The sequence below is a fragment of the Mytilus californianus genome, unplaced genomic scaffold, assembly GCF_021869535.1.
Source record: "Mytilus californianus isolate M0D057914Y unplaced genomic scaffold, xbMytCali1.0.p SCAF_1, whole genome shotgun sequence".
Lineage (NCBI taxonomy): Eukaryota > Metazoa > Mollusca > Bivalvia > Mytilida > Mytilidae > Mytilus > Mytilus californianus.
In genome coordinates this window covers 20,414,299-20,441,411 of record NW_026262581.1, presented here as the reverse complement: position 1 = coordinate 20,441,411, position 27,113 = coordinate 20,414,299, and the positions used below count along the sequence as shown (strand labels likewise).

General features: G+C 33.0%; 1 protein-coding gene across 1 annotated transcript in view; it reads left to right on the top strand.

Annotated features, from left to right (window-relative positions):
* The window catches only part of LOC127700647 (reelin-like), an 87,328-nt gene that overhangs the window by 54,901 nt on the left and 5,314 nt on the right, over positions 1 to 27,113 (top strand). Inside the window, exons 36-56 of the mRNA XM_052204205.1 lie at positions 21 to 97; positions 584 to 743; positions 1,549 to 1,669; positions 2,127 to 2,347; positions 9,399 to 9,673; positions 10,480 to 10,630; positions 10,864 to 11,122; positions 12,191 to 12,332; positions 12,731 to 12,838; positions 13,678 to 13,846; positions 14,776 to 14,916; positions 15,898 to 16,078; positions 16,505 to 16,698; positions 17,554 to 18,096; positions 18,459 to 18,654; positions 19,188 to 19,363; positions 20,249 to 20,355; positions 23,114 to 23,293; positions 24,271 to 24,479; positions 25,261 to 25,502; positions 26,939 to 27,090. Coding sequence (XP_052060165.1) covers positions 21 to 97; positions 584 to 743; positions 1,549 to 1,669; positions 2,127 to 2,347; positions 9,399 to 9,673; positions 10,480 to 10,630; positions 10,864 to 11,122; positions 12,191 to 12,332; positions 12,731 to 12,838; positions 13,678 to 13,846; positions 14,776 to 14,916; positions 15,898 to 16,078; positions 16,505 to 16,698; positions 17,554 to 18,096; positions 18,459 to 18,654; positions 19,188 to 19,363; positions 20,249 to 20,355; positions 23,114 to 23,293; positions 24,271 to 24,479; positions 25,261 to 25,502; positions 26,939 to 27,090 — 4,004 coding nt within the window. The remainder of the gene's footprint in view (positions 1 to 20; positions 98 to 583; positions 744 to 1,548; positions 1,670 to 2,126; positions 2,348 to 9,398; positions 9,674 to 10,479; positions 10,631 to 10,863; positions 11,123 to 12,190; positions 12,333 to 12,730; positions 12,839 to 13,677; positions 13,847 to 14,775; positions 14,917 to 15,897; positions 16,079 to 16,504; positions 16,699 to 17,553; positions 18,097 to 18,458; positions 18,655 to 19,187; positions 19,364 to 20,248; positions 20,356 to 23,113; positions 23,294 to 24,270; positions 24,480 to 25,260; positions 25,503 to 26,938; positions 27,091 to 27,113) is intronic.

The window sequence follows — 27,113 nt, the reverse complement described above, 5'->3', positions numbered from 1 at the left end:
AACTTCTTGATTTCTTGCAGATTTTTTAGTTTAGACCTTCCAGTGAAAGCAAAAACCCATGCCACTCGGTTTAGATTCTGGCAACCTAGAAATGGAGGTGAGTTATGAAAGTTGTTGGACAAGTATTGGGATAGGTTTTATACTATTTAGGGACATGGGGGCATTAAAAAGGCCAAAGGTTTGGCTCAAGACAGGTATGGCTTTGAGTTTCAACCTTGTAATGAAATATCAAAAAGACCATATAATTGGTCATAATTGGATCCTATTGAAAAGCCTTAATCCCAAGATAAAACAAATCTCTTCGTGAGAGAACATTATAGGCTGCACATTTTGGAGATCTTGTCAAAATATGATGATTTTATGCATTTTTCAGACCTGCAAGTTTTAGGAAAACCTTTGCTGCAACCTACAATCAAAAATGTTCTATAACAAAAAGGTGCGTAGGTTAATATTGAATCCCTAGATATAAAAAATTCTGGATCAGGGATGGCAGCCAAAGTAAATTCTGCCAAAATCAATAATAAATTATTGGAAGAATGGACCACAAATCATGCATAAGTAAACATTTTTAATTTGATTGTAGGTAAAATGTTGTCAGCCTGGGCAGTAGACAATTTACACATAGGTAAAATGCCAATGAACCCATTTTCTCTGACAGATAATTTTGATGGTACATCTCTCTCAGATGAATGGTTGTTTATCAATGATGGTGTAGTAGATTCATTCTGTGAACATAAAACAAGGTATAGTTGTTTGTAAGATTATTTATCAGTTAAAATTTTTCTCTAGTTCAGGGGAAAGACCAAAATTTCCATTTCCTGTACTGGAGAAAAGATTTAAATGTAATAAACTCTTAACTTGCTTTCTATGGCTATACCGTCAAATTTCCCTGTTCTAACCTGAAGCATGGATATTTAAAGTTTTATTTCTTTCTACCTTCCAAAAAATACCTAGACCCTTTTTCCTGAAATATGCTCCAAAGAGTGGGATAAGAATGTTGATATTTTATTATTGAGTTTAGTTTTTTAAGTATTTTATTTTACTTAATTCATCTAAAACACTGTCTTATATGCTGATCCTCAAATTTCCTTGTGTTTCTCATACTGTAAATTCAGAAATTATTGGGAAGTTTTATTAATGTGAATAATGCGATTAGGTGAGTATCACAATTATACGCACTCACATTGTGATATTTGATACATATATATGAATTAAGATTTCATGGTGTGGCCAATGTTTATTTTTGAAGAAAATCGACCTTACAATTGCATAGAACAGCTAAAATCCTGTAAAATATCATACTTTGGAAGCTATATATATCAAAATGGTTAAAACGTACAGCAGACAGAAAAAGTGTCTTGTTTATCTAAATTTGCAGAGTCTCTGTTTACCTCAAATCTATACCAGGGCCAATACAGTTTACCTCAAATCTATACCAGGGCCAATACAGAAATAACACTATGATACATATAGCCCTTTATATTACAAATACTAAGTAATGACAAGCCTTTATTAATAATTGACATTGACTAACCTATATTTATTTAGACAGGATACTGAAGGATCTGGCCAGTCAGCCATGGTGTTTAGACATGCACCAGAATCAGGAGAACATTATGTTGTCACCAAAGACTTAGATGTAGGGCCAATGTCTATTGTTCAGTTTGATGTAAGTAGTTTGAATTTGTCATCAAATCTGTATAAAAAAGCACGTTTCATGGATTTCCCTTCATCAGGAACACTAAAACTCAAACATTAGCCAAGAATGTATAGATATTACATAGAAAAGTTAAAGCTATCTGACCAACAATTACCAAAGAAAAATAGCAAAATCCATCAAAGGAAAGATATATGCAAAGATATACATTATTTCTGTTTCAAAATACTTCAAAAATTAATTGAAAATCAATTACTCTAAATTCAGAAATTATTGCGTGCATTTATTATTGCAATTTTGTCATTTTAAACCAAAATGCGATTATTATTTTTGCCATACTGAGAAAAATCCCCCTTCATTTATGTAAAAAAATTCAAAATGCGAGTTTAAATTATTGCGATTACAACCCTGTCTCATTTTTTGCAATAATTTCTGAATTTACAGTAGTATTCAGACTATTTTATTTCAGATAAATGTTGGATGTGGTTCAAAGCCATCAGAGAAGTACCCAATTAGATTAGAATACTCAGCTAATGGAGGGAAAACCTGGCATCCTCTGGTACCAAACTGTGCTGAGGTGTCATCTGCTAGATGTTTTGATGTGGATCTCTCACCGTCTATTTACTATGGAGGAACAAGTGCATTTTGGAGAAGAGTAGTCATCCCACTGGATAATGTTTATGTATGTGGGTTAGTAAATGGAACATCTCAACCCCTTAGTTAAAGTTTGTTTTCCTGAAAACATGCTTTAGTAACAAGCATCTCAGTCCCTTAGTTAAACTTTGTTTTCCTGAAAATATTCTTTAGTAACAAGCATCTCAACCCCATAGTTAAAGTTTGTTTTCCTGAAAATATTCTATAGTAACAAGCATATATATGATTTGTTCAAAGAAAAACCTTTTTTGCCAAATTTCACATTTAAGAAAGTGTTATGATACTGTTTCATGAAGTTGAAATCAGTCAATGATGTTTTTTCTGTAGATAATTTGACCATGTACTTCAGATAAAAACTGATTTTGAACCCTAATTTACCTTAAAATTTGATTGAAAGGATAATTCCTAAATTTGTCAGTTTTATGAATAATATTACTTTATCTTCCATTTTGTCACCTTGATGAAGTCGCGAAGGTGAGAATTAGGTGTTTCCGGCAGCAGTGTCTAACAATTTGTTAAAGTTTGTGATCACTGGTATCTTCTATGCAGTTGTATTAGTATTGACACATCTCATTTCCATGGAGATTATTTGGCCATGTCCCCTCAATTATGGTCTATTGACTTTAAAACTTTTGTTTAGTTTACGTGTATTGCCATTTCAATTTCAATGTTTGCATTTTGCTACCAAAATTATATACAGGCAATACATATCTCTGTTTCAACAATTTATTATTATAATTTTGTGCTTATCTTTAGATCCAGATTCCAAATTCAAAGATACCTGAGGGTTTTATATGTTCAATTGAAACATTTTTGCCTGTATAGAGAAGAGGTGGAATAGTCAATGTCTTGTAAATGAATTTGCTCTAAATGTTTATTTTTTTCTATTGTATATTATTTTTTTCACTCTTTGAGGACTTCACATAGAGGGAAAGGTTAATATATTTCTTTTACCCAGAAAGATGCTGCCTAATTTTTACCTTGGGTTTACGATGGAAACCTGGTTATTGAATTGGAATTCCACCCTTATTACCCACAGAAAAAATTATAACGTGGTGTCCAACCCTCCCATGCAGTTTTTTCCTGGAATAGCCCCACCAGCAAAAAAGGATCATCAGGATACAATAAGTCAACATGGCTGAAATTTCTAAAATTGTCAGTCAACTCCTTATAGGAGTTATAGCTCTTGAACAATGATTTTTAACTATTTTTGTGTTTTTTTACAGAAAATGTTAGCAGCAAATATGATCATCAGACCAGATCTTCAAACAACTGTTTTTGTGTTTTTTTACATTAACTGTTAGCAGCAAATATGATCATCAGACCAGATCTTTAAACAACTATTTTTGTGTTTTTTTACAGAAACTGTTAGCAGCAAATATGATCATCACACTAGATCTTTAAACATGCCAAAATTAGAGTTTTGACCCCAATTTCACGGTCCACTGAACATAAAAAATGATAGTGCGAGTGGGGCATCCGTGTATTATGGACACATTCTTGTTATCAATTTTTTGGCATTTTGCCTAATATCTTAAAACTATAATAGATAGATAGAAATTTCAATAAGCAAAAATGATCAGCGAGACAATATCTACAAATAAGGTAATTCTGTCAAAATCGCATTATTGCCTATTAACTAGAAAGCTAAAAGAGATAGATAGACACTTTAAATAGCAAATATGATCAGCAAGACAGGATCTTCTAACCGGTTTGCATGGCTTAAATCATCAGCCAACTCCTTATAAGAGTTATTGCCCTTAAATGATGATTTTTTTTTACCATGTTTTACAGGACGTATTATGGTATAACGTTGTCCGTCCGTCATCAACATGTCAGGCAAATACTCAAATAGGCTTAAACCAAATTGCATGAAACTTTGGTGAATTGTTCATATCTATTGACTTGAGCTCCCTTTCAATTTTTATAAATTTTAGATTTTACGTTTACGAGTTATGGGGTTTTATTCATTAAAAAAGGGGGATTTTCCTGTTGTCGGACAATAACTCTAAAATGCTTTGAGCAGTTTTCGTGATACATTTGGTGAATTGTTTATATCTATTGACGTAAGCTCCCTTTCAATTTTTATAAATTTTAGATTTTACGTTTCCGTGTTATGGAATTTTATTCATAAAAAAGGGGGGATTTTCCAGTTTTCGGACAATAACTCAAAATTGCTATTAGCAGTTTTCATGAAACTTTGGTGACTGTTTTGTATCTATTAAAATATCCTCCCTTTAGTTTTTGGAAAGTTTGCTATAGCTTGCTATAGCAAAAACTTTCCTAAGGCATTGGCCTCAAACCAGAAGTGACAGACTATCTTACTTTAGGATGTGTGTTCTACTCCTAGATAATGTAGTACTGGTGTTTGACAACTAATTCTAGGAAGATGCTTTTGAAATTTTGAGTTACTTCTATTTTGATTAGCTTACAGTTTGAATTAAAATGTACTGAATGTTCATCGATAATTCAAATAATTCAACTTCATTTTGAAAATGGCTATCACAAACACTACTTCGCGGATCTGCGCTGCGCAGAAAGTAAAATAAATACACATCTACATGAGACAGCAGTTTCTACGTTCTGCTTTTATCGGTATTCCCCAGACATGCGTGAGATCCATATCAACAGGAGTACTATAATCCCAGTTTCAGGGGTTTCCTCCCTTCCTCCGGTTGCAGAGAAAATAAATACTGTGTTTAAAATATTTCATGAATGAACATTTTTCAATGCTTACTATGATTTTTATAATGTTTATTAAAGAGGTAAAAGCCTGAGTGTATCGAAAGTATCCCAGTATCTCATCTTGGCCCACAACAAACTCAGACTATAATAAACTCGGCCTATTACATAATCGGCATCAGAAAATCGGACTATAACAAAATTCGTAATTGTACTACTTGCTATGAAGTCTCCCGAACAAAGTTTGGAGACTTATTGTTTTGCTCAGTTCTTTTTATTTTTCTTCTTGAGGTCTATTTAGGGGTATTTTGAGGGGCCAACAGAAGGGAGGGATTTATTTTTTTTTAAATTTTCAAATGACTATAACTTGAAAACAGTAAGTGATAGACACACGCGGTTTTCAGTAATGATCACAGGATCATAAAACAATTCAAATGAAATTAAGCAGGAGTCCCTCTGGATCAGCCCAACCCCCTCTTGTTTGAGAACTTGTAAACAGTTGAGATCCCCACCCCTAAACCATATATATTCTTGTATGGGACAATAAAACAAGTCAAATGAAATATAGGGGGAGTACCTGGGTGTCACCCCCACCCCATCCTGTTTTGAGAACTTGTAAACGGTCAAGATCCCCACCCTGAAACCATATATATTCTTGTACGGGACAATAAAACAAATCAAATGAAATAAAAGGTGAATCCCCTGGGGTCACTCCCACCCTCTTCCTGTTTATGAACTTGTAAACGGTCGAGATCCCCACCCATAAACCATATATATTCTTGTATGGGACAATAAAACAAGTCAAATGAAATATAGGGGGAGTACCTGGGTGTCACCCCCAACCCATCCTGTTTTGAGAACTTGTAAACGGTCAAGATCCCCACCGGGAAACCATTTATATTCTTGTACGGGACAATAAAACAAATCAAATGAAATGAAAGGTGAATCCCCTGGGGTCACTCCCACCCCCTTCCTGTTTATGAACTTGTAAACGGTCGAGATCCCCACCCATAAACCATATATATTCTTGCATGGGACAATAAAACAAATCAAATGAAATATAGGGGGAGTCTCTGGGTGTCACCCCCACCCCATCCTGTTTTGAGAACTTTTAAACAGTCAAGATTCTCACCCTGAAACCATATATATTCTTGTATTGGACAATAAAACAAATCAAATGAAATAAAAGGCAAATCCCCTGGGGTCACTCCCACCCCCTTCCTGGGAATGACTAATGAAAAATTTGTTTGGGAGACTTCGTAACAGCATCATGTTACAATTATTTCTTGTATTAAGTAATTTTTTTTTAAAGTCGGAAAAAAAGTTAAACACCCAATCTACACATTTACAACCTATTTGAAATATTACACATCTACCGTTGCAAACTTTCCACAGGTGCTATCCAGCACTTTGATTTTATAAATTTCTGATATGAAATTGAGGAGTTATGGAACTTTTTAGCTCACCTGACCTGAAAGGTCAAGTGAGCTTTTCTCATCACTTTGCGTCCGTCGTCCGTCGTCCTGCGTCCGTCGTCCGTCGTCCGTCGTCCTGCGTCCGTCGTCCGTAAACTTTTACAAAAATCTTCTCCTCTGAAACTACTGAAATTTAACCAAACTTGGCCACAATCATCATTGGGGTATCTAGTTTTAAAAATGTGTGGCGTGACCTGGTCAACCAACCAAGATGGCCGCCACGGCTAAAAATAGAACATAGGGGTAAAATGCAGTTTTTAGCTTATAACTCAAAAACCAAAGCATTAAGAGCAAATCTGACATGGGGTAAAATTGTTCATCAGGTCAAGATCTATCTGCCCTGAAATTTTCAGATGAATCGGACAACCCGTTATTGGGTTGCTGCCCCTGAATTGGTAATTTTAAGGAAATTTTGCTGTTTTTGGTTATTATCTTGAATATTATTATAGATAGAGATAAACTGTAAACAGCAATAATGTTCAGCAAAGTAAGATTTACAAATAAGTCAATATAACCGAAATGGTCAGTTGACCCCTTTAGGAGTAATTGCCCTTTATAGTCAATTTTTAACCATTTTTTGTAAATCTTAGTTATCTTTTACAAAAATCTTCTCCTCTGAAACAACTGGGCCAAACTAAACCAAACTTGGCCACAATCATCATTGGGGTATCTAGTTTAAAAAATGTGTGGCGTGACCCGGCCAACCAACCAAGATGGCGGCCACAGCTAAAAATAAAACATAGGGGTAAAATGCAGTTTTTGGCTTATAACTCAAAAACCAAAGCATTAAGAGCAAATCTGACATGAAGTAAAATTGTTTATCAGGTCAAGATCTATCTGCCCTGAAATTTTCAGATGAATCTAACAACCTGTTGTTGGGTTGCTGCCCCTGAATTGGTAATTTTAAGGAAATTTTGCTGTTTTTGGTTATTATCTTGAATATTATTATAGATAGAGATAAACTGTAAACAGCAATAATGTTCAGCAAAGTAAGATTTACAAATAAGTCAATATAACCGAAATGGTCAGTTGACCCCTTTAGGAGTAATTGCCCTTTATAGTCAATTTTTAACCATTTTTTGTAAATCTTAGTTATCTTTTACAAAAATCTTCTCCTCTGAAACAACTGGGCCAAACTAAACCAAACTTGGCCACAATCATCATTGGGGTATCTAGTTTAAAAAATGTGTGGCGTGACCCGGCCAACCAACCAAGATGGCGGCCACAGCTAAAAATAAAACATAGGGGTAAAATGCAGTTTTTGGCTTATAACTCAAAAACCAAAGCATTTAGAGCAAATCTGACATGAAGTAAAATTGTTTATCAGGTCAAGATCTATCTGCCCTGAAATTTTCAGATGAATCTAACAACCTGTTGTTGGGTTGCTGCCCCTGAATTGGTAATTTTAAGGAAATTTTGCTGTTTTTGGTTATTATCTTGAATATTATTATAGATAGAGATAAACTGTTAACAGCAATAATGTTCAGCAAAGTAAGATTAACAAATAAGTCAACAAGACTGAAATGGTCAGTTGACCCCTTTAGGAGTTATTGCCCTTTATAGTCAATTTTTAACAATTTTTCGTAAATCTTAGTAATCTTTTACAAAAATCTTCTCCTCTGAAACTACGTGGCCAAATTAAACCAAACTTGGCCACAATCATCATTTGGTTATCTAGTTTTAAAAATGTGTGGCGTGACCTGGTCAACCAACCAAGATGGCCGCCACGGCTAAAAATAGAACATAGGGAAAATATTCAGTTTTTGGCTTTTAACTCAAAAACCAAAGCATTTAAAGCAAATCTGACATGAAGTAAAATTGTTTATCAGGTCAAGATCTATCTGCCCTGAAATTTTCAGATGAATCGGACAACCCGTTGTTGGGTTGCTGCACCAGAATTGGTAATTTTAAGGTAATTTTGCTGTTTTTGGTTATTATCTTGAATATTATTATAGATAGAGATAAACTGTAAAAAACAATAAATGTCGGCAAAGTAAGATCTACAAATAAGTCAACATGACCGAAATTGTCAGTTGACCCCTTTAGGAGTTATTGCCCTTTATAGTCAATTTTTAACCATTTTTTCGTAAATCTTAGTAATCTTTTACAAAAATCTTCTCCTCTGAAACTACTGGGCCAAGTTAATTATAGATAGAGATAATTGTAAGCTGGAAAAATGTTCAGTAAATTAAGATGTACAAACACATCACCATCACCAAAACACAATTTTGTCATGAATCCATCTGCGTCCTTTATTTTATATTCACATAGACCAAGGTGAGCGACACAGGCTCTTTAGAGCCTCTAGTTTATTCTTTGAATAAAACGACGTGCATATCATGCGCTTATGGCGCAGCTCTTTAATGCCAATTGTCATGAAAACAAAAATAGATATATAGAAACTTTAAAAAGCAAAAATGATCAGCAGGACAAGATCTACATATATATCAATGTGACTCAAAATTGTCAGTTAGCTTATTATGGAGTTATTTCCCTTTAATAAAGTAACTTTTAGAAATAGTCTTATTGCATTCTACCAATTCATGCCAAAAATGAATGTTAGTGATACATGCTACTTGGAGCCTCTAGTTCATATCAAATAGTCATTCGATTAAAAAAATTGATGAGGCGTAGAAAGAGTTGTTGATTATAACTAAAAAAAGTTCTAATAAAACGAAACAAATATAATGTTACCATTACAATTACTTTATACACACAAAATGAGATTTATAGGTTACATGTACACATGACAGTATTCATAAGTTTTCATTGGTTGTTGATTTTCACGGTTAACTTCTTTCATATTTTTCATAGCACTGAAACCACAATACATGTACTAAATATCCTCAAAGTAGAGATAATTTTTCAACATAAACAAATAAACACTAAGAATATAATCAATTTGAATTATAACCCATTTGATTTTTCAGAGCATTGAGATTTCGATGGTATCAAGGCTTTGTACCAGATGATGATTTTGCACCAGAATGGGCCATTGATAACATTTTCATTGGTATGGCGTGTAGAGAACATTGTCTAGGTCATGGAGCCTGCTCAGGTACAATGATGTGTACCTGTGACGAAGATCATGGAGGTGATATGTGTTCACCCAGGACCCGTAACTCTCTCTACTTGAAGGATAACTTCACACCAGTGGATGTAGCTATACCTGTGAGAGAATTTCATGAAGATGATTCCCATCATGGTAATGAATACAAAAATGTAGTGAGAATTACAAAAGAATATTAACACGATGGCAATCTGTGCCACTCACAAACAAACAACTTTGATATGAAGGAAGAACCTCAAAAGAGGGGGAATATTTTAGAGGAAGGTTTGTCATAAAACCTAACGTCTTTTGTTTTATTATACTTAATGTAACTTATGGAAATATGGGAGATTTCTTCCAAAACAAGTGATTTGACCTACATGTCTGGAGACTGGTCTTCAGAGAGTATTGCAAAATTTAAAAAATAGAGAGAGCCTACAATGTATATCTGAAGAATTACAGAATACAACTTTTGTACATCTACAATGCCAATTTACAGAACATTACAAGAAAATAAATCAGCAGCAGTGTCATCTGAAAAAGGGCATGAGAACCATAGACTAATTTTATTTGACCTTATGCAAACTGGATTTTAACTTCAGTTCATTTAGTGATCTGAATTTCTGAAGACTGCATATATCTATGAATACCTGAGAAATATTTATCTATAGTGCTGATTTATTTACACTTTTACTTATATATTAGATATCTATGCTACTTAAGAACTCTGCAGTATTGATTTTAGATTCACAACTGACCTATTGCAAGGCAAAACTCCCAAATCTTTCCAATATGCCATCTTTTTCCAGTGACAGTCCTTTTTTTTTTTCGTTGTGGACCCGCTTCACAAAACTAACCTAATTAGTTTATTGGTTAAATTCTTTTAATCTGGTTTTTAATCCTTAATCTGCGTATATTTAATTTGTTTTCTTTAACTTTAAAATTTGAAATGTATAATTTAGGCCACAAATTTGACAAGAAGAAATGGTGGATTTGGAGTGGCGCCAGGCTGTCTTATCATTGTGACACACTTGTATCAGGGCCAAGTCTGACTTTCAGAAACAGTGGAGAAAGGGTCCTAACTACCAGAGATTTGGATCTCAGCACAGCTAGGTAAGGAGTTTGTAGAGCATTATAAAGCAAATTCAGAAATAGTTGAATAATATCCAATGAATACAAGATTAGAAAGCCAATAACCATAAGGTACCATAAAAATGTTTGAAAAACAGACCTGATTGCATCATTTTCCGTACTCTTAAATGAATTTCTAATATTTTAATACTCGTTCAGCAAAATTTATAACACATTGAATGCATTAGTAGAATCTGTATGTTTATTTCCCACAGTTCAATTCAGTTTTTCGTGAGACTTGGTTGTAAGAAGACACCACCTAATCTGGCAACATTCCCTGTATATCTACAGTACAGTAACAATGGAGGGGTATCATGGACTTCAATACAGCAGTTTGACTTCAATAAGTATAGTAACAGACCTACATACATAGCCCTTCATTTACCAGAGAATGCTAGGACCAATAACACAAGAATAAGGTGGATTCAACACTCTGTAAATGGAACATTCTTAGAGGACTGGGCTATTGATCATGTAAGGATTTGCTATATTTAGAGATACATTATTTTATGACCCACCATTCTAAAAACTAACTTCTAATGCAAAGTTCAACTGTGTTTATATAAGGCAGAAAAGATGTCTTTAGTTTGTGCTATACTCATCATTAATTTGTTAACACACTGATCAGACAGTTTTCTTTTGTTTTAAAAACTTGATACATAGATGGAATATGTGAAATATGCATACATGTACATTTCATCCAAGTTTCCTGAAGTTTTTGTTGTTCTTTTTATGTTCTTTTTTGTTGTGTAATTACTTTGAAGAACATGAACTAATAAACTGGTTTGACTTATTTGTTTTTATGCCACCTGCTTTCACCAGAGGGGGCATCAAGTGTTACCCTTGGCCGTCTGTACGTCCGTTCATCCGTACAAACGTCCCAAATTGGTTTCCTTTCTCTAACTTCAGTTTGCCTCAACCAAATGTTATGAAACTTATACTCAATGCTTTTTACCACAAACTACAGATCAAGTTACATTATATGCAAGCGGGGGCATCATCTGTGTCCCATGGATACATTCTCCATTTATTTAAGCTTTTGTGTGCATGGTTTAATTTCACATTTGTGTTCACATAAGAGCATGTAATCTCTGATAAGACAAATTGAGCTTTTGTTTGTCTGTTCATTCTTAAAAAAAGTTTTTTAATGTTGAAGGAAATTTATTTTGGAAGGATACCTTATCAGTATGACTGTCAATTATAAAAATGCATTATAAGTTTGATATTCACCATTCTTTCTTTTACATTTCCAGAGTTATGACCCTTGATTTGTTTTTGCAAAATTGTAAAATTGATTGTTTCCACGTGATAGCGTTACTTTTATTGCGCTAGGGTCTTTGTAGCATTAATATCTACTATTAAATGAAGGTCATTTTCACTATAACTACAGGTATTGTTCTAGAGTTATACCCATTAAATACTGCAAAATATTTTCCATCATTGTGCTGTTAGGATTTCATCTGATTGCTGTACCAACTTCAAACTTTTTTTTAAAAAGTTTTTCACACATTTTTTGACATGCATAGCCTTTCATTGTTTCAGATATTTATTGGTGGAGATATGCATGGTGTTGAGCCTTTACAAGATGATCCTATGTTGCCAAGGGAAACCAGTTGGCTACTGTTTCCTGGAGGAAATTTGGAAAATGTCTGTCAATCAGAAAGCAAAGTCATACATTTTAATGGTAAAAAATACATTGGCATTTATATAATGGTCAACATTTTTCTTAAACATGACATGCCAGATTATAGCAGTCTATAAAAGTGAAGTATAAAAAAATTATTTTTTTAGTTATGCCTGTTAATTAATTGAGGTAATTTCTTAGCCATTTTAATGTTTTGTTTACCGTTTAAGACATTGTCTAATTAGAATAATTTTGTAATTTATGTTTAGTACAAATTTCTATTTCTGTAGAATTAATTATTTCATGCTAGTCTTTACAGTTTCAGATCTTCAATACTTCTCTTTTTTGTGAGATGAGGGACTTTGTCTCAGTAAGAGAATAAGAATAAAAACTTAGTTGTACTTATCCATCTGTTTCAACCAAATATATCAAGGTTTTTGTTCAAATTTAATTTTTAGGAAACAACACAGTAAGATATGCCATGTCTGGAGATGTCATTGTAGAGGATGGAAGTTTTATGCAGTTTAATGTAACAATGGGGTGTGCACCTTCCAAAGATTGTTATAGTAAGTGTCAACTGTACATATAAGATTAAGATTCTTTAAGTTAAATATTTTTAGTTCTCAACTTAATGCTGTCTTTGTACATGTATCTAGTTTTACCGAATCATTGTCTGGACTTTTTTCAAAATTCCTGTAGAAATGAAAGGTTTTTTGCAGAATGAGTTACAAGTCAAGTTTCATTTCAAATGATTGACGAACTGATTATTAAGTTATGGTCCTTTAACAAAAAAATACCATGTCCTCTAATAATTTTGTCATGCCTTCTGATGATATACCACACTTGTGTAGTTAATGAGATCCAAAATATCAAGATATTGTTATTTTAGATATCTAGATGAATAAATGTAGATATTGGATAAATGTTTATGACTCAAGTAATGCAATCAGACAGCAGACGTCTATAGGCTTCAACAAACAGACATTAGATATACTGGCTTTACTGTTATTTTTATGCCCCCGCCTTAGCAGAAGGGGCATTAAGTTTTACCCTTGTCCGTCTGCTTGTACATATGTACATCCCAAAACTAGTTTCTGTTCTCTAACATAAGTTTGCCTCAACCAAATGTTGTGAAACTTATACACAATGCTTATTACCACCAAATACAGATCAAGTTCAAATTTGGGTTGCGTCACACTAACTTTTCTCGAGTAATGTCCCTTTATGAATGGAAAAATTGTTAAATTTGACATTTCCACACACAGATCAAGTTCAAATATAGTGGCATCATTTTCTCCCTTCTCAAGTTATGTCCCTTTGTAAATTGAAAAAGCTGAATTTGCCATATATTTACAAGCAGGGGCATCTGTGTCCCATGGACACATTCTTTATTTATTTATTATAGATGTAGAGATCCAGTACTCCCATGATATGGGTATCAGTTGGAAGAACCTACAACCAGCCTGCCGTCAAAATGATGTGGACTGTAAAAGATTTGCTCCTGGAAGTTCCCTAGTTTCTGATGTTCATATTGGCTGGAACAGAGTTACTGTACCCTTACCTTATTATTCCAAGTAAGACTGTACATTAGATAACATTTTATTATCAAACTCATGTCACTGTGACTAAAGGACAGAGCATTGATAAAGCTGTTATTTACCATCTGTTTTTCTGTGTGAAGATAGTTTTTGTTGAACTGGACAACAATTATTTAAGTGAGACATGGCAATCCTACATTCCGTGGTTAACATTCATGTTCAGTCTGTGATTAAAAGTTTTTTTTAGATATCTAGAATAACTTTGTCAAACCTTCATGGAATTTTACAAAAACTTGGACACTTGTTTCTTTATGATCAAAAGACAGTATTGAGAGCAAAATGTTGTAAATATTTGTTATTCATTTCCCTCATTATTGATGAATAGACTTAGTTATTTTTGCAGTTAACATATAGATACAGTCTGGGATTAAAGCTTTATTGACATTAATAAGTGTCAAACCTTCGTAGATTTTTATGCAACTTTTGACTGAAGCCTCTTTATGATCAAGAAAAACATTTCCGGAAAATTATTTTTCCTACTTTACTGATTAATGGATTTCTGCAGTCAACATTTCACTTTTTGCACTGACAACAGCAAAAGCAGGTTAAAACACAAGGTTTTATGGAACCCTTTACAAATTTTATATGAGTACCAGTACTCAGATATTTACAATATCTTTTTATGTAAAATTTTGTAGCAAAAACTCATTTATTTTAGTGATCATAACTAATGGATTCTAAAATAAATGCAGCAATAGTTTTGATGGTTTTGAAATACAAAAGTTATAATTATGCAGATTTTTAAAATAATGTTTTCAGTATTGGCTCAGATATCAGCCTAGGAAACTTCACAATCAAAGAACACATGGCTTACCAATTTTCTATGCAAAGGGCACTTGAAATCAAATATCCACAAAGTAATTTGGAGTACAGTATTTGATAACATCTAATGATATATTTGACAGATCTAAACAGACTAGATTTAGATGGATACAGAGTAACCATTACAAATCTGATCAGGTATGGGCATTGTCACACATTTATGTTGGAAGAGACTGTCCTTTGATGTGCAGTGGACATGGACACTGTTCTGATACTGGTTGTCTGTAAGTGTATGATATTAGGAAAGAACTAAGCTTGTTGTTTTGCGTTTCTATTTCATCATGATATTGAACCAAAGGTTCCAAGTGGTAAAGTTGAAGTCATCCACTTGATTTTTTAAATAACCGCAATCCTGTCCTCTTTTCTCTGATTGTGACATCATTGAATGAGACTTAATTTCTCAATTTGTACTTTCCATTGGCAACATGACATGTGTCACTAGTGGAGCAGGTTCTGTTTACGCTTACGGAGCACCCAAGATAATCGCAAATTTTTATAGGGTTCAGTCTAATTTTTCGATATAATGTTTTGTGGACTTGTTTGTCTTTTTTGTTGTCTTTCACTTTTTGCCAGTTCTCTTTAACTAATGAGTTAAGAATGTCCCTTTGGTATCTTCTTCCTCCTTTTTGTCAAAAGATCAAGATAGATTTAAATATATATGAATTACAAGGGGTTGAAAAAGAAACAATTTATTCAGCCTAAGATATGATCACTTTCATGTATTCACAATTTACCTTGACATTCAAGCATTTTGGTAGGTACAAAAGTACCTTTTTCTCTTCAAATGAAGCTACTGGTTCAGAAAACAACCTCTGGACATTTTCCCCAAATGAAGCATTTTAAACTTTGAAGCAGAAACCATTCACAACCTTGATATAATTAAAGATCAATGGCAAAAAACCCTGAGGACTTTTATCCAAAAGTAAATTACTAAAACAGAAAATCTGTACCCTTACAATAAAGTATGAGAATGCATTTGATTGTGTGTAAAGACATGAAATATGTTTACATGCAGTGTGATAAAGACAGCGCAAAGCAGTGTAAAATGCATGTATTACACACAAAAAGGGAGTGAAGTGTTGTCTTTCAAATAACTCAGACACCTTATGTCTTTGTTTTGATTACAGATGTGATATTAGGACAGGAAACAGCTGTGTTAATTATACCATAACTCTATCACATTAGCTGTTATTATTGTATTACAGGTGTGACAAGGATTGGGCAGGTCTGAGTTGTGAAGAACCTACTATAACACTACCACATTATTTATACGATACCTTCTCTACACCTGTTGTCAACTCTCAGTTGTGGACAAAGGTCATTGGTGCTAAGGTCAAACAACCTTGTCAAGTCCTAGCAGCAGGAAATGCTTTACATTTTGTTGAGGTATGAGTAGTGATATGTATTAGTTTATTATATCTCAACTGAAATATTCCACAGTAAACTATGATAGTCATGCTCATAAAGGTATCTGTTTTTGCAATCCTGCAGTCCATCCATTGTTAACATTATGAGCTTTAATCTAAGTTGTTGTCTCAATGGCAATCATACTACAACTCCTGTATTTTTTTCATATTACTCATTAGTGAATATCGTTAGAAAAGATTACCACGATTATCATACTGTCACCATTTCATCAAAGATTTGAACAATGGTCTAAGGATCCCATACTGAAGTTGTATCATGTGAGCATTGTACAATTGTTTTATTTCTTCCTCGTTTTTCCACTGGCTATTTTAAAGCAAATTTACCGATAATATAGAATACAAGAAACAAGATATAAAATTTTAAACTTTATAAAATATTTTCCAGGAATGTAGCAGATTGTTAATCACAACAGATCTAGACTTAAGACAGGCCAAATTCATTCAGTTTCATTTTATGTTTGGATGCAATTCTCTGCCCAGTAACCGTAACCAAGGTGTGTTGGTAGATTATTCTGTAGACGGAGGAATCAGATGGAGGCCTATCATTGAACTGTACTATGCCTTATATAGGTCTCCCAAGTAAGTTTATTTACATTTTCTGTATGTTTGAAAATTCATAAACTTTAAATACACAAAATCAAACATTAAGAGATTAAGTATTCAGAACATCTTCATTATGTGTTTTAGACTTCATAGTTTGAAGTACATGTATACTTGAGTGAAAATTAAAGTGTATGAAACGTTTTTGTGGTTGAAGTGAATAATATTCAATGAACATGAAATGAATTGAATTGAAAAAGTATTAATCAAGATGATGAATATAAAATGGAAGATATTAAATGTACATGAAATGAAAATGATTTAAAAAGGCCATTTCTAAAGACATATGTCTACATTTATCTACAAAAAGGGGAGGGCTTTAATTTGTATCAAGCTTGTCACAAGAAAACAAAAAAGAAATGGAACAAAAATAACAAAAAATGAAATGAAGTAAGGTGAATATAGGAAACTCTTGCTAAATTTTTTATTTTAATTCTGTTACAAATCAAAGGCTTTCAATTTCTGGTCTCCAATATTTTAAAATGATATATGAATATTATGTTTTATACATAAAAATTTTAAGATGTATGATTGTTATTCAGGAGTATTATTGATTTAACAAAAGCATCCTTAAAGACAATTTTCTTATTGGGATTTATAAAGGGGTTGCACTACATTTTTGGTGATCCTTTAGTTGGAAATTCCATGTCATTGTGGCAGATATATTATCTATTGCATTTGCCGCTTTGAAATCAATGCCCTTTAAACTCTTTGCAATAGTAATTTAGGCTCAAATAAGTTGTCATTTTTACAAATATCTCACCTTTTTTTATGAATAAAACATTTTGATAGACAGCTTGCATATTGTTTTAAGATCTTTGTTTTCTTTTTAAGGTTTGTAACAGTAAATCTGCCTCAAAGTGCAAGAAAAAATGGTGTACGCATCAGATGGCTTCAGAATGAAAGTCGCAATAAGCAAGGAGCTGATTGGTTATTGGATAATGTTAGAATAGGTGGTAGCTTGACCAATCCAAATTCACTAGTCAGCCATTTTGATTCTATAAATAATGAAGATTGGTTGAGATCAGACAATGTACAATCTGATAGTTACTGCGGAGCCTCTGATGTTGCCATGGGTACCCCATTAGAAAATGAGGATTCTGTTTTGATATCTCGAGATGTAGATGTCTTGGATGATCACATGTTACAATATGAAATTAATGTGGGCTGTGGTCAGCCATGGAATCAATCAGTTTTACCAGTACATCTACAGTATTCCACTAATGATGGTCTATCCTGGCACTATCTGACTCCACAATGTTTGCCCAGTGACCCACAGTGTAATGGAGGACCACAGATGGCTAGTTTATATCACAATGAACCTATGGGAATGTGGAGAAGGTTTACATATAAATTGAATGGTCTCCCTGTATCGAGGTACTAATGATTTGTCCCATAAATTGTTGAAAATTTATGTAAATTTATGTTTTTAATTTGAAATATAAGAATGTATTACATTACTTGATAATAGCTTGTGACAACTATATTATTTTTAGATAAGTTGAGGCTCAATGACATAAAAAAAATCCTTAAAATGTAAAGTGGGGAAAATAGGAAAGAAAATGAAACAAGTGTAAAATATTAAAAAATACTCTAACCTTTTAAGGAAAAAAAAAGAGAGGAGAGGTAGAATGTGAAACTATTATTTCATGTTTGTTTAGCCCTAAGCATGTAGCTGATGGTCATTACACAGGTTATGTTATGTGAACTCTTCATATCATTATAATATAATATTTCAGAGGTACAAGATTTCGATGGACACAGAAAGCTGATAGAGGATTAGACAATACCCACACATGGGGTCTCAGAAATGTTTTTATTGGTCCTGCCTGTCCAGGTCATTGTAATGGGCGTGGTCTCTGTGTAATTGATAGATGTGATTGTGACCAAGGTTACACAGGCAGTGATTGTAGTATAATTACTGACAACAATCCTGTAAGATTTTGCAAAAATCAGTTATAGAATATAAATAATATCTTTAACACATCATGAACTGTTGCATGTTAAAGCCTGATGAATAACCCTGATTACTTAGGTTTTAGCCTCCAATAAACTGATGGTTTTTAGAAAGTTCAATTAAAATTCATCAAATATGCAAACAATCTCAAGATTATCTAGAAAATGATCTTAATTTGAGTAATTGTTATGACAACCCAAGGCATAGATTTTCTGAAAAACACTTTTTATTAGGAAATAGGAATTCATTATATAAGAAAACAACTTTGACTTTAAAACTGAGAATATAAGCAAAAACAAGGGGAACAAGCATGGGAATTCAGTTTCTATTTAAATGCAAAATATATCTTGTGCCACACAAAAGTGCAAACATATTCTAATAAAATGTTTTGGTTGTTTATATAGTTATCTTTGAGTATTCTATTCATTGTACCCTCTGTATGTATTTTAAGATCATTGGCTCTCTTGTGGTTTTATGTAGGTATAAACATGTATCAGTTCTTCACTTCCAGACTGAATTAAAAGACAACTTTGAAAATCCCAATATCAACAAATCCAAATGGTCACTAGTTGAAGGAGGAAATATTCAGAAAGGTTGTCATAACCTGGTAGAGGACACTTCAATGGTAATGGGTGGTCCTGGTAACAGACAGCTGGTAACTGTTGACCTTGACCTTCAAAGTGCAAAGTAAGAAAACTATATACTATGTGTAGTTTAAATGGCAAATCTTTAGGATTTGAATAAAATTATCTTGTAAAGGGGCAATTTCTACCAAGGAGGCTCATAGACTTTGAAACAGTGGTCATTCTTTCCACATATACCAGGTTATTTGGAGCTTCTAGTTAATTCTGTTTCTTACTTAAATAGTGACAGGCAAATATGAGCTTTTGTCATCACTTGACATCTGTTGTTTGTCCAGTAGTTTTTATATGTTGATCTTTTTCTTGAGGTCCACTGAACATGATAAAACCTGACTTGACAGAGATGTTCCTTACATGGTCCTTTTTAGGTGTGGTAATTTTGGTACCAAATTATTAACAAACATGACTTCCTTGGCCTTTTCAAATTTCTGATTGGCTGAACCTAGGAAAACCTTCTCAAGTACAGGTTAATCAATTGAATCAAACTTGACAAATATGTTCTTGTGAAGGTCCTTACAAGTATTGTAATTTTGGTGCCAATCAGAAATTAAAAGTGGCAACCATTTGAAATAGATTTTTCTGTGAAGGTCTATAACAAGTGTTGTTACTTTCAAAAATTGGACAAAGCTGCCAGCAGAGAGAAAAATTTACATTGATATGCTATGGGAAATTATACATATTCAAGTGAGTGATTCATTCCACGTAGAAGCCTCTATAGCTAGTTCACTTTTGTTTTAGCCGGATTACTTAAATGAAACAAATACATCTGACTTGTAGAAATAAATACGACTAAGGTAATTTTCTTTAGGTAAGTCTTATTAAATTCTTAAATATATATTAGTCTTGGTGCAGAGAGTCCTAAACTTTTTTGAAAGGTTTCACTTGTATATTTATGTTAAGAATTATGGTTAACGAGGTTTGCACTTTACAGATTTATTAAGTATGTAGCAGTAATTGGAGGTCAAAGTTCACAGGAAGGATGTTTTGTACCAAACTCACCAGAACACAGTGTTGTTCTACAGTATTCCACTAATGGAGGTAAGTCTATATTAAGCCATCATATCTAATTATGAAAAGAGTGTGAATTTTGCCTATCTTTTAGAATATCTAATGTTATAAGCTCACAGTCCCTTTAACTCAAATTTACTTAAACCAATTCTCCTAAAATAGGATTGTTGGATGAAAGCTCCATTTTGATTTCCAAATTATGTCATTTCAGAGTTATGGAACTTTATTCATGCAAAACTTTACATTATCTCAAATGTTGTACAATAAGTCAACTTTGATGTGATACTTTTTTGTGAAATTTTATCACAGGGCTAAAATTGATCAAAGTAGGCTCCCTTTCAAATTTCATGATTTTCACTTTTGCCATTTTTGTTCATAAACTTTTTTCACTTGACGCATACTAATTCAAGTATGCTTGGAATAATTTCTTTCAAACTGTGCATTGTTGTTGCAATTGATAAGAGAAAGCTCCCTTATGATTATGGAAATTTTCTGGTTTGTCGTTCCAGTGTTCAATATGCACTAGATAGGTGCGTCATGCCCTCTTATCACAGCTGCTTATTATACCCCACACAACAAAGTTCCGTAGGGTATAACTTTTTTTACCCTTCTGTCTGTCAGTCAGTCAGTCCGTCAGTCCTGTTCTTGTCATCCCAACTCATCTGATACCACACAACAGAATTTCATGAAACTTTGTTGATAATAAGGGCATACTATGTAGATGTACATATCAACAGAAAATTATGATTCATTTTTTTCTAGGATTTATGCCCCTTTTAACTTAAAATTTTGGTCTAAATATACTACTGCAACAGTTTGTCATCATAACACCCCTGAACCCACACAACAGAATTTCATGAAACTTTGTTGATAATAAGGACATTATATGGAAATGTGCGTATCCACAAGAAATTTTTATATGCCCCTTTGAACATAGAATTTTTTTGTTTAAATATACTACTGCAACAGTTTGTCATCGCAACTTCTCTGAATCCACAACAGAATTTCATGAAACTTCCAAGATAATTAGGAAATACTATGTATATGTGCATAGCAACAGGAAATTATGATTCAATTTTTTTTCCAGGAGTTATGCCCCTTTGAATTCAGATTTTTGGCCTACATATAATACTGCAACAGTTTGTCATCACAACTGCTCTGAATGCAAACAACAGAATTTCATGAAACTTTGTAGATAATAAGGACATACTATGTATATGTGCATAGCAACAGGAAATTATGATTCAATTTTTTTTCCAGGAGTTATGCCCAAGGATCCGGAAAATTTTTTCACACAATTTCGGTCATTTTGAGATTACTTAAAAGTTGGTGCCTTTTTTTCAAATTGTCGATATCACACTAGATTCATAGCATCAACAAACTTGTATTGACTGTTTCATCTCATTTACTTCATGAATTTTCTTGCCATTTTTCTAAAAACGTTCAACAACAGTTTAAGGAAGGCAATAGTTTAAATTGAAGTGATTTTAATGACTCAAAATGGTTAATTTCTCAGACATCGCTAATGTTTCTTTCAATTTTTAAGACAAAATTTAAACCGGAAGTTTTGCGACAATACTAAAGTACGAGTAATTCCGGATTCATTTCCGGGATTTGTTTTGTTTATCAAATTGACAGGAAATCACCGGCTTTTTAATTTTATTACCTTTAAAGGTGTTTGAATATAACAGATAATAGTTGCAATCGTTTAATTTAGCATGAAATCATTTTGCATATTACGATTAAATGTCTAATCTGCTGAAGACAATTTCACGCATGCGTATTACATAGTAAATAAAGCACATGTGTTACTCGTGAAAAAATACTTTTTTCTACGTAAATTAAATTAATTTTTAAATCAGAATTGATGATTGTTTTTGCTGAAAAATATTTAAATAATGAATACAGCTGTCATGGAATTTTAATTTCTTTATGATATTAGTTCTGAGCTTGTGGTCAATGTCTGGTGTGAATTAAATACACAGGTAAAAAGTGATTAGCGATCATTAGCCAATATTTCCCGGAGGCATTAATAAAGTTATTAGCAGGGCCCTAGGGATTAGCAAACTACTGGAGTGGCAGTATCATGACAGGAAAGGGATTATAAAACAAAAACAAGTGCAAAATGGCGATTAAGAAACATGATCTCAATGAAATGACTGTAATTATTTCTGTAAAAAAAATAAAATTTGTCCTAAATCCCAATTTTTCGTTTAGGACAAATAGCTTTCAGTTTAGGTCATGACTGGCAAATATGACCGTTTCCTGACCTGTGGTTCTGCCCCTTTGAATTCAGAATTTTGGCCTAAATATAATACTGCAACAGTTTGTCATCACAACTGCTCTGAATGCATACAACAGAATTTCATGAAACTTTGTAGATAATAAGGACATAATATGTAAATGTGAAATCCACAAGAAATGTTTATCAGTTGACTTTTGTCAGTTATGAATCTTTCCACTTGGGAATCTTGTGATATTTTGTTTTCCCAGTGACAATGTGGGTGTGTGGGGTATGTGAGTAGGCTCACAAAGTTTCTTTGATTGGTTTTGTCTGCATGCTGTCTCATTGATATATACTCCATATCCCCTTCTATTCATATAATTCAACAATGAAATGAGCAAACTTAAAATGTAAACACTAAGTACACATAGTCATAAAATAATCAGTTTTCCAGAAACATTGATTAACATTAGTTTATATGTGTAATTTCATCATTTATCTGTATGTGTAACTTCAAAGAATCATATTTTATTATATATCCTTTATTTGATTTTTCTACAACAGGTATAGATTGGAAAACCCTTCATGTACTTAGTTATGGTAGTTACTTACAACCCAAGAAAGATTACATCATTTTACCAGTAGATGCCAGAACTCCCAATACTCTGGTTAGATGGTGGCAAGGCTTAGCTCAGGATGGTTCACAGAAAGGACCACAGTGGCAAATAGACAATGTTTTTATAGGTAACTCTAATTGTTTAGATCTGCCAGTATTCTTTACAAAAATTTGCATTGCTTACTTCTTGGTACAAGCAATTAAATGTATTTGTAAAAACTTGTTATGTTGGCACTGTTTCGAGTGTTTTTTGGAAATATTTCATGTACCCTCAAGTTGTACTAGTGATTTCTAACTAACACCTTACAATGGTCAAAAATTACAATTGTGCATATATATTTTTTATTGCTTATTTATTAAAACTTTTATTCATATACTAACAGCAAATATCAAGAATATACAGCTGTGGTGTAAGTGTAAGACAATCATATATAATCCAAAGTGATAATATTCTTATTATCTTTGATTAGAGAAAACCTAGTTAAGGTTGATTTTTTCACACTTAAAAACTGATGGACATTGGAGTTAAAACTTTTCCTAAAATAGCTGCTAGATCATCGCTTAATCATCATTCTTTAGAGTTGAGGCATTTTAAATCTCAGACATATTAATTTGTATTTGATAATAATGATACAAATTTTAAAGTTTTTAGCGATGCAGCACATTATGTATGCAGTGCAGATATGTTTCTTGCTTAAAATGTGCAATAAATAATATTCTTATTATGAATTGGTACATATCTACATTCAATTATTATATTTAAAATTAATATAACATAAAATAACTAAGATTGGTAATAAGTATTTATTGAAATTTTATAGATTCACCTGATGTTTACCATGCATTGCTGGTCACATGGGATTCAAAACTTTAATTGGTTTTCATATGATATGATATAGTTTGTAACAATACATCATAGCATATAGGCTAGCCAAGAGAAAAATCAGAATATTGTTCATAAGCATTGACCATCAGTCAATATTATGCATGTATTATATCAAACAGAATGTTGTATTGGTATTGTGACCTATTTATACTGTCGTTATAAAAAATGTATGCATCATTCGGCTTTCAATAAATAATTTGTGAAGTGTAAATTTAACAGGTGGGTCAGAAATAAATCCAAGTTCAATGATGACAGATTTTGATGATATCCAAGGAGATCAATCTTGGGAATTTAGTCCTTATGGTCAAATTCAAGAGGATATTTGTACTCATCATGACAAATCTATGTTCTGGGACAGTGGAACTGGTTTTAGAAGTTTTACCACTGGTGAAATGATTGTACAGTATGGATATATGTTACAATTTGAGGTATATTTTTGTCTTGCTTGCACTGTAATTTGAAAAATCAAGAATTAGGCTTGATGCCATCTGAAGTGTCAACAATGGTTCAAGTTTCTGATAGATTACACATGCAAAACAAAGCACTGTGTTTATATTTTATGCCCCCGATGTGTTACCCTTGTCCGTCTGTATGTCCCAAAATTGGTTTCCATTCTCTAATTTAAGTTTGCCTCAAACAAATGTTATGAAACTTATACACAATTATTAATACCACAAAACACAGATCAAGTCCGAATTTGGGTTGTGTCACTTTTACCGTTCTTGATTTATGTCCCTTTATAACATTATATGCAAGCGGGGGCATCATCTGTGTAAAAATGGACACATTCTCCATTTATTTTTTTAATAATCCATAGAGAGACATTTTGAAGAGCTATGATGACCAACAAGATATGATCCAAATTTGTTAGTTTTAAGCTATTATTTTGGAAAGTGTAGAACACAAAGAGATGTGTCTACCTTACAAATGACTAGCAAGATGTGATATAAAAAGGTCAAACATGATTAAAAAATCATCAATCAACTCCTATTTATTTTGTTTTGCATTTTTGGCTATTATCTTGAAAACTAGAAATTCATATATGATTTAAACAGAAATAAATGATGTTTGGTCCTTATATTTCTTAAAGCAACAATCCCAGGTGAACAATTCAGACTCCTTGGACCCTTGGATTGTTTTTATTTTGAATGATAATAAATGTCCTTAGAACTTTTCTATTGAAATGGTCTAATGGTGTGTATGTTTCAGATTGTTGTTGGATGTGACAGACATGTAAATGCCTGTAACCCTTACCCACCAATCAGACTAGAGTATAACAAAAACCCTCACTCAGACCAATGGAGCTTGCTACAACCATTATGTCTCCCTGACCATAACACATTGATGGAATGTCAGCCTAGTTACTACCATGCTCCCAGTGTGTACACACCTGAGGGTTATCCTTCGTGGACGTTAGTAACTATGGAGCTGAAGGATAAAGTTTTCTCAGGGTGAGCTATCCTGAATTAATGTGCACCTTAAGCCAAGGCTTCCAAAACGGTCATATATTCTGGACATTTGTATAATGTCCGGTAAAAGTCCTGCTGGGCAAAGCATGAAACGGTCATCGACTTTTTAGTTTTAAAGGCTTTCTTAAGAGACGGTCATTTTAACATAATTTGCGATCTTTTTGACCCAACCTTTTGCCTTTAACAGCCACACATTTCCAGTCATAAAAGTGACATGATCACTAAGTACTCTCAAAACAACCCCTACTTAAATCCCTTCTCATTTTAATCAAGGCTAATTAGTTGTCGAACAGCTGAAATTTACCTGTTCAGGTGACAGGTAAACTATTTTGAACCGGACATTGATCGGTCTATTCAAAGTTATTTTCTTACATTTCAGCGGTTTGCATCTAATTAATTTAGTCAAAAAGATTTAAATTATCAGAAATACGTTTACAAATATGATTTGATGAAAAAATTAAAAAGGTGAAAATGAAAAATCGTCATAACCACGTTGTTTGAACCAGAGACATGTCTCTGTTTGAACTAGTACACGTGTGCGCATGTGCGCAGGTGTGAAATTTAATTATGCATCCTAATTTCTTCAAAAAATGCTTAAATTGTCATTGATACCTTTATGTCACATTTATTTCGAATATTTTCTAATCTTGAAGAAATAACGTAGAAAGAGCTACGTTCACTCATTCATGCTTTGCAAACGTACACGGAATTTACGTATCCGTCTCTGGTCCATGTTTTACCATTGTCAAGATAACATCCGGTATAAGATTTTAACGAATGTAAAGTTTTTGACAACGTTATTTTGCACAAATAAAGAGTCTAAGGCAGATATAAGTACACTGATGTTGCACACTTCGAATGATGCACTGCCAATTTAACAGTTTACGTCAGAACTTCGAATTTGAATCAAAGAAAGTTTAATATCGTTTTTTTTTAATGTCAATCATTTGGGATGGCCAACTCAGCAACTGAATACCATAATTGCCTTTTGTTTATTTAGTCTTAAGGGATTAAAATCGGGATAATATATAAAATGTCCGGCTGGCTAAAAATAATTTTGGAAGCCCTGCCTTAAGCTGCAAACTTTCCCTAGATTGATCCTAGTGATAATGTCTGTAAAAGTGAGCTGTTTATAGTATGGATGTACTCACCAAAAGGTCTCCAGTTATAAACATGTAAACATTTTATCATCTGGCTGTAAAAAAATTACACCATAGATATTGTTATATTTGAAATGGATTTATTGAAATAAAGTTAAGGAAAGTAAAACAAATAAAAAAGATATTTTGTACTGGTTTAAAATTTGTAATTAATATGTTTCAGTTGATGTAAGAGTGTCTTCTTAGATGCTTAATTATTTCATGGTACAGAGAAAAGTTAGTAATAATATTGGTTAATGAAAAGTGTGTATATTGCAGCAATACCAGATTTAGATGGAAGCAAGACGCCTCAGAAGTTGATGGAACAATGTGGGCTTTAAATCATATATATGTTGGAGAAAAATGTCCTGATATGTGCAACGGCAGGGGCATATGTAAAGATGGAATCTGTCACTGTCTGAGTGGACATGGTATACTAATTATGTACCTTTTC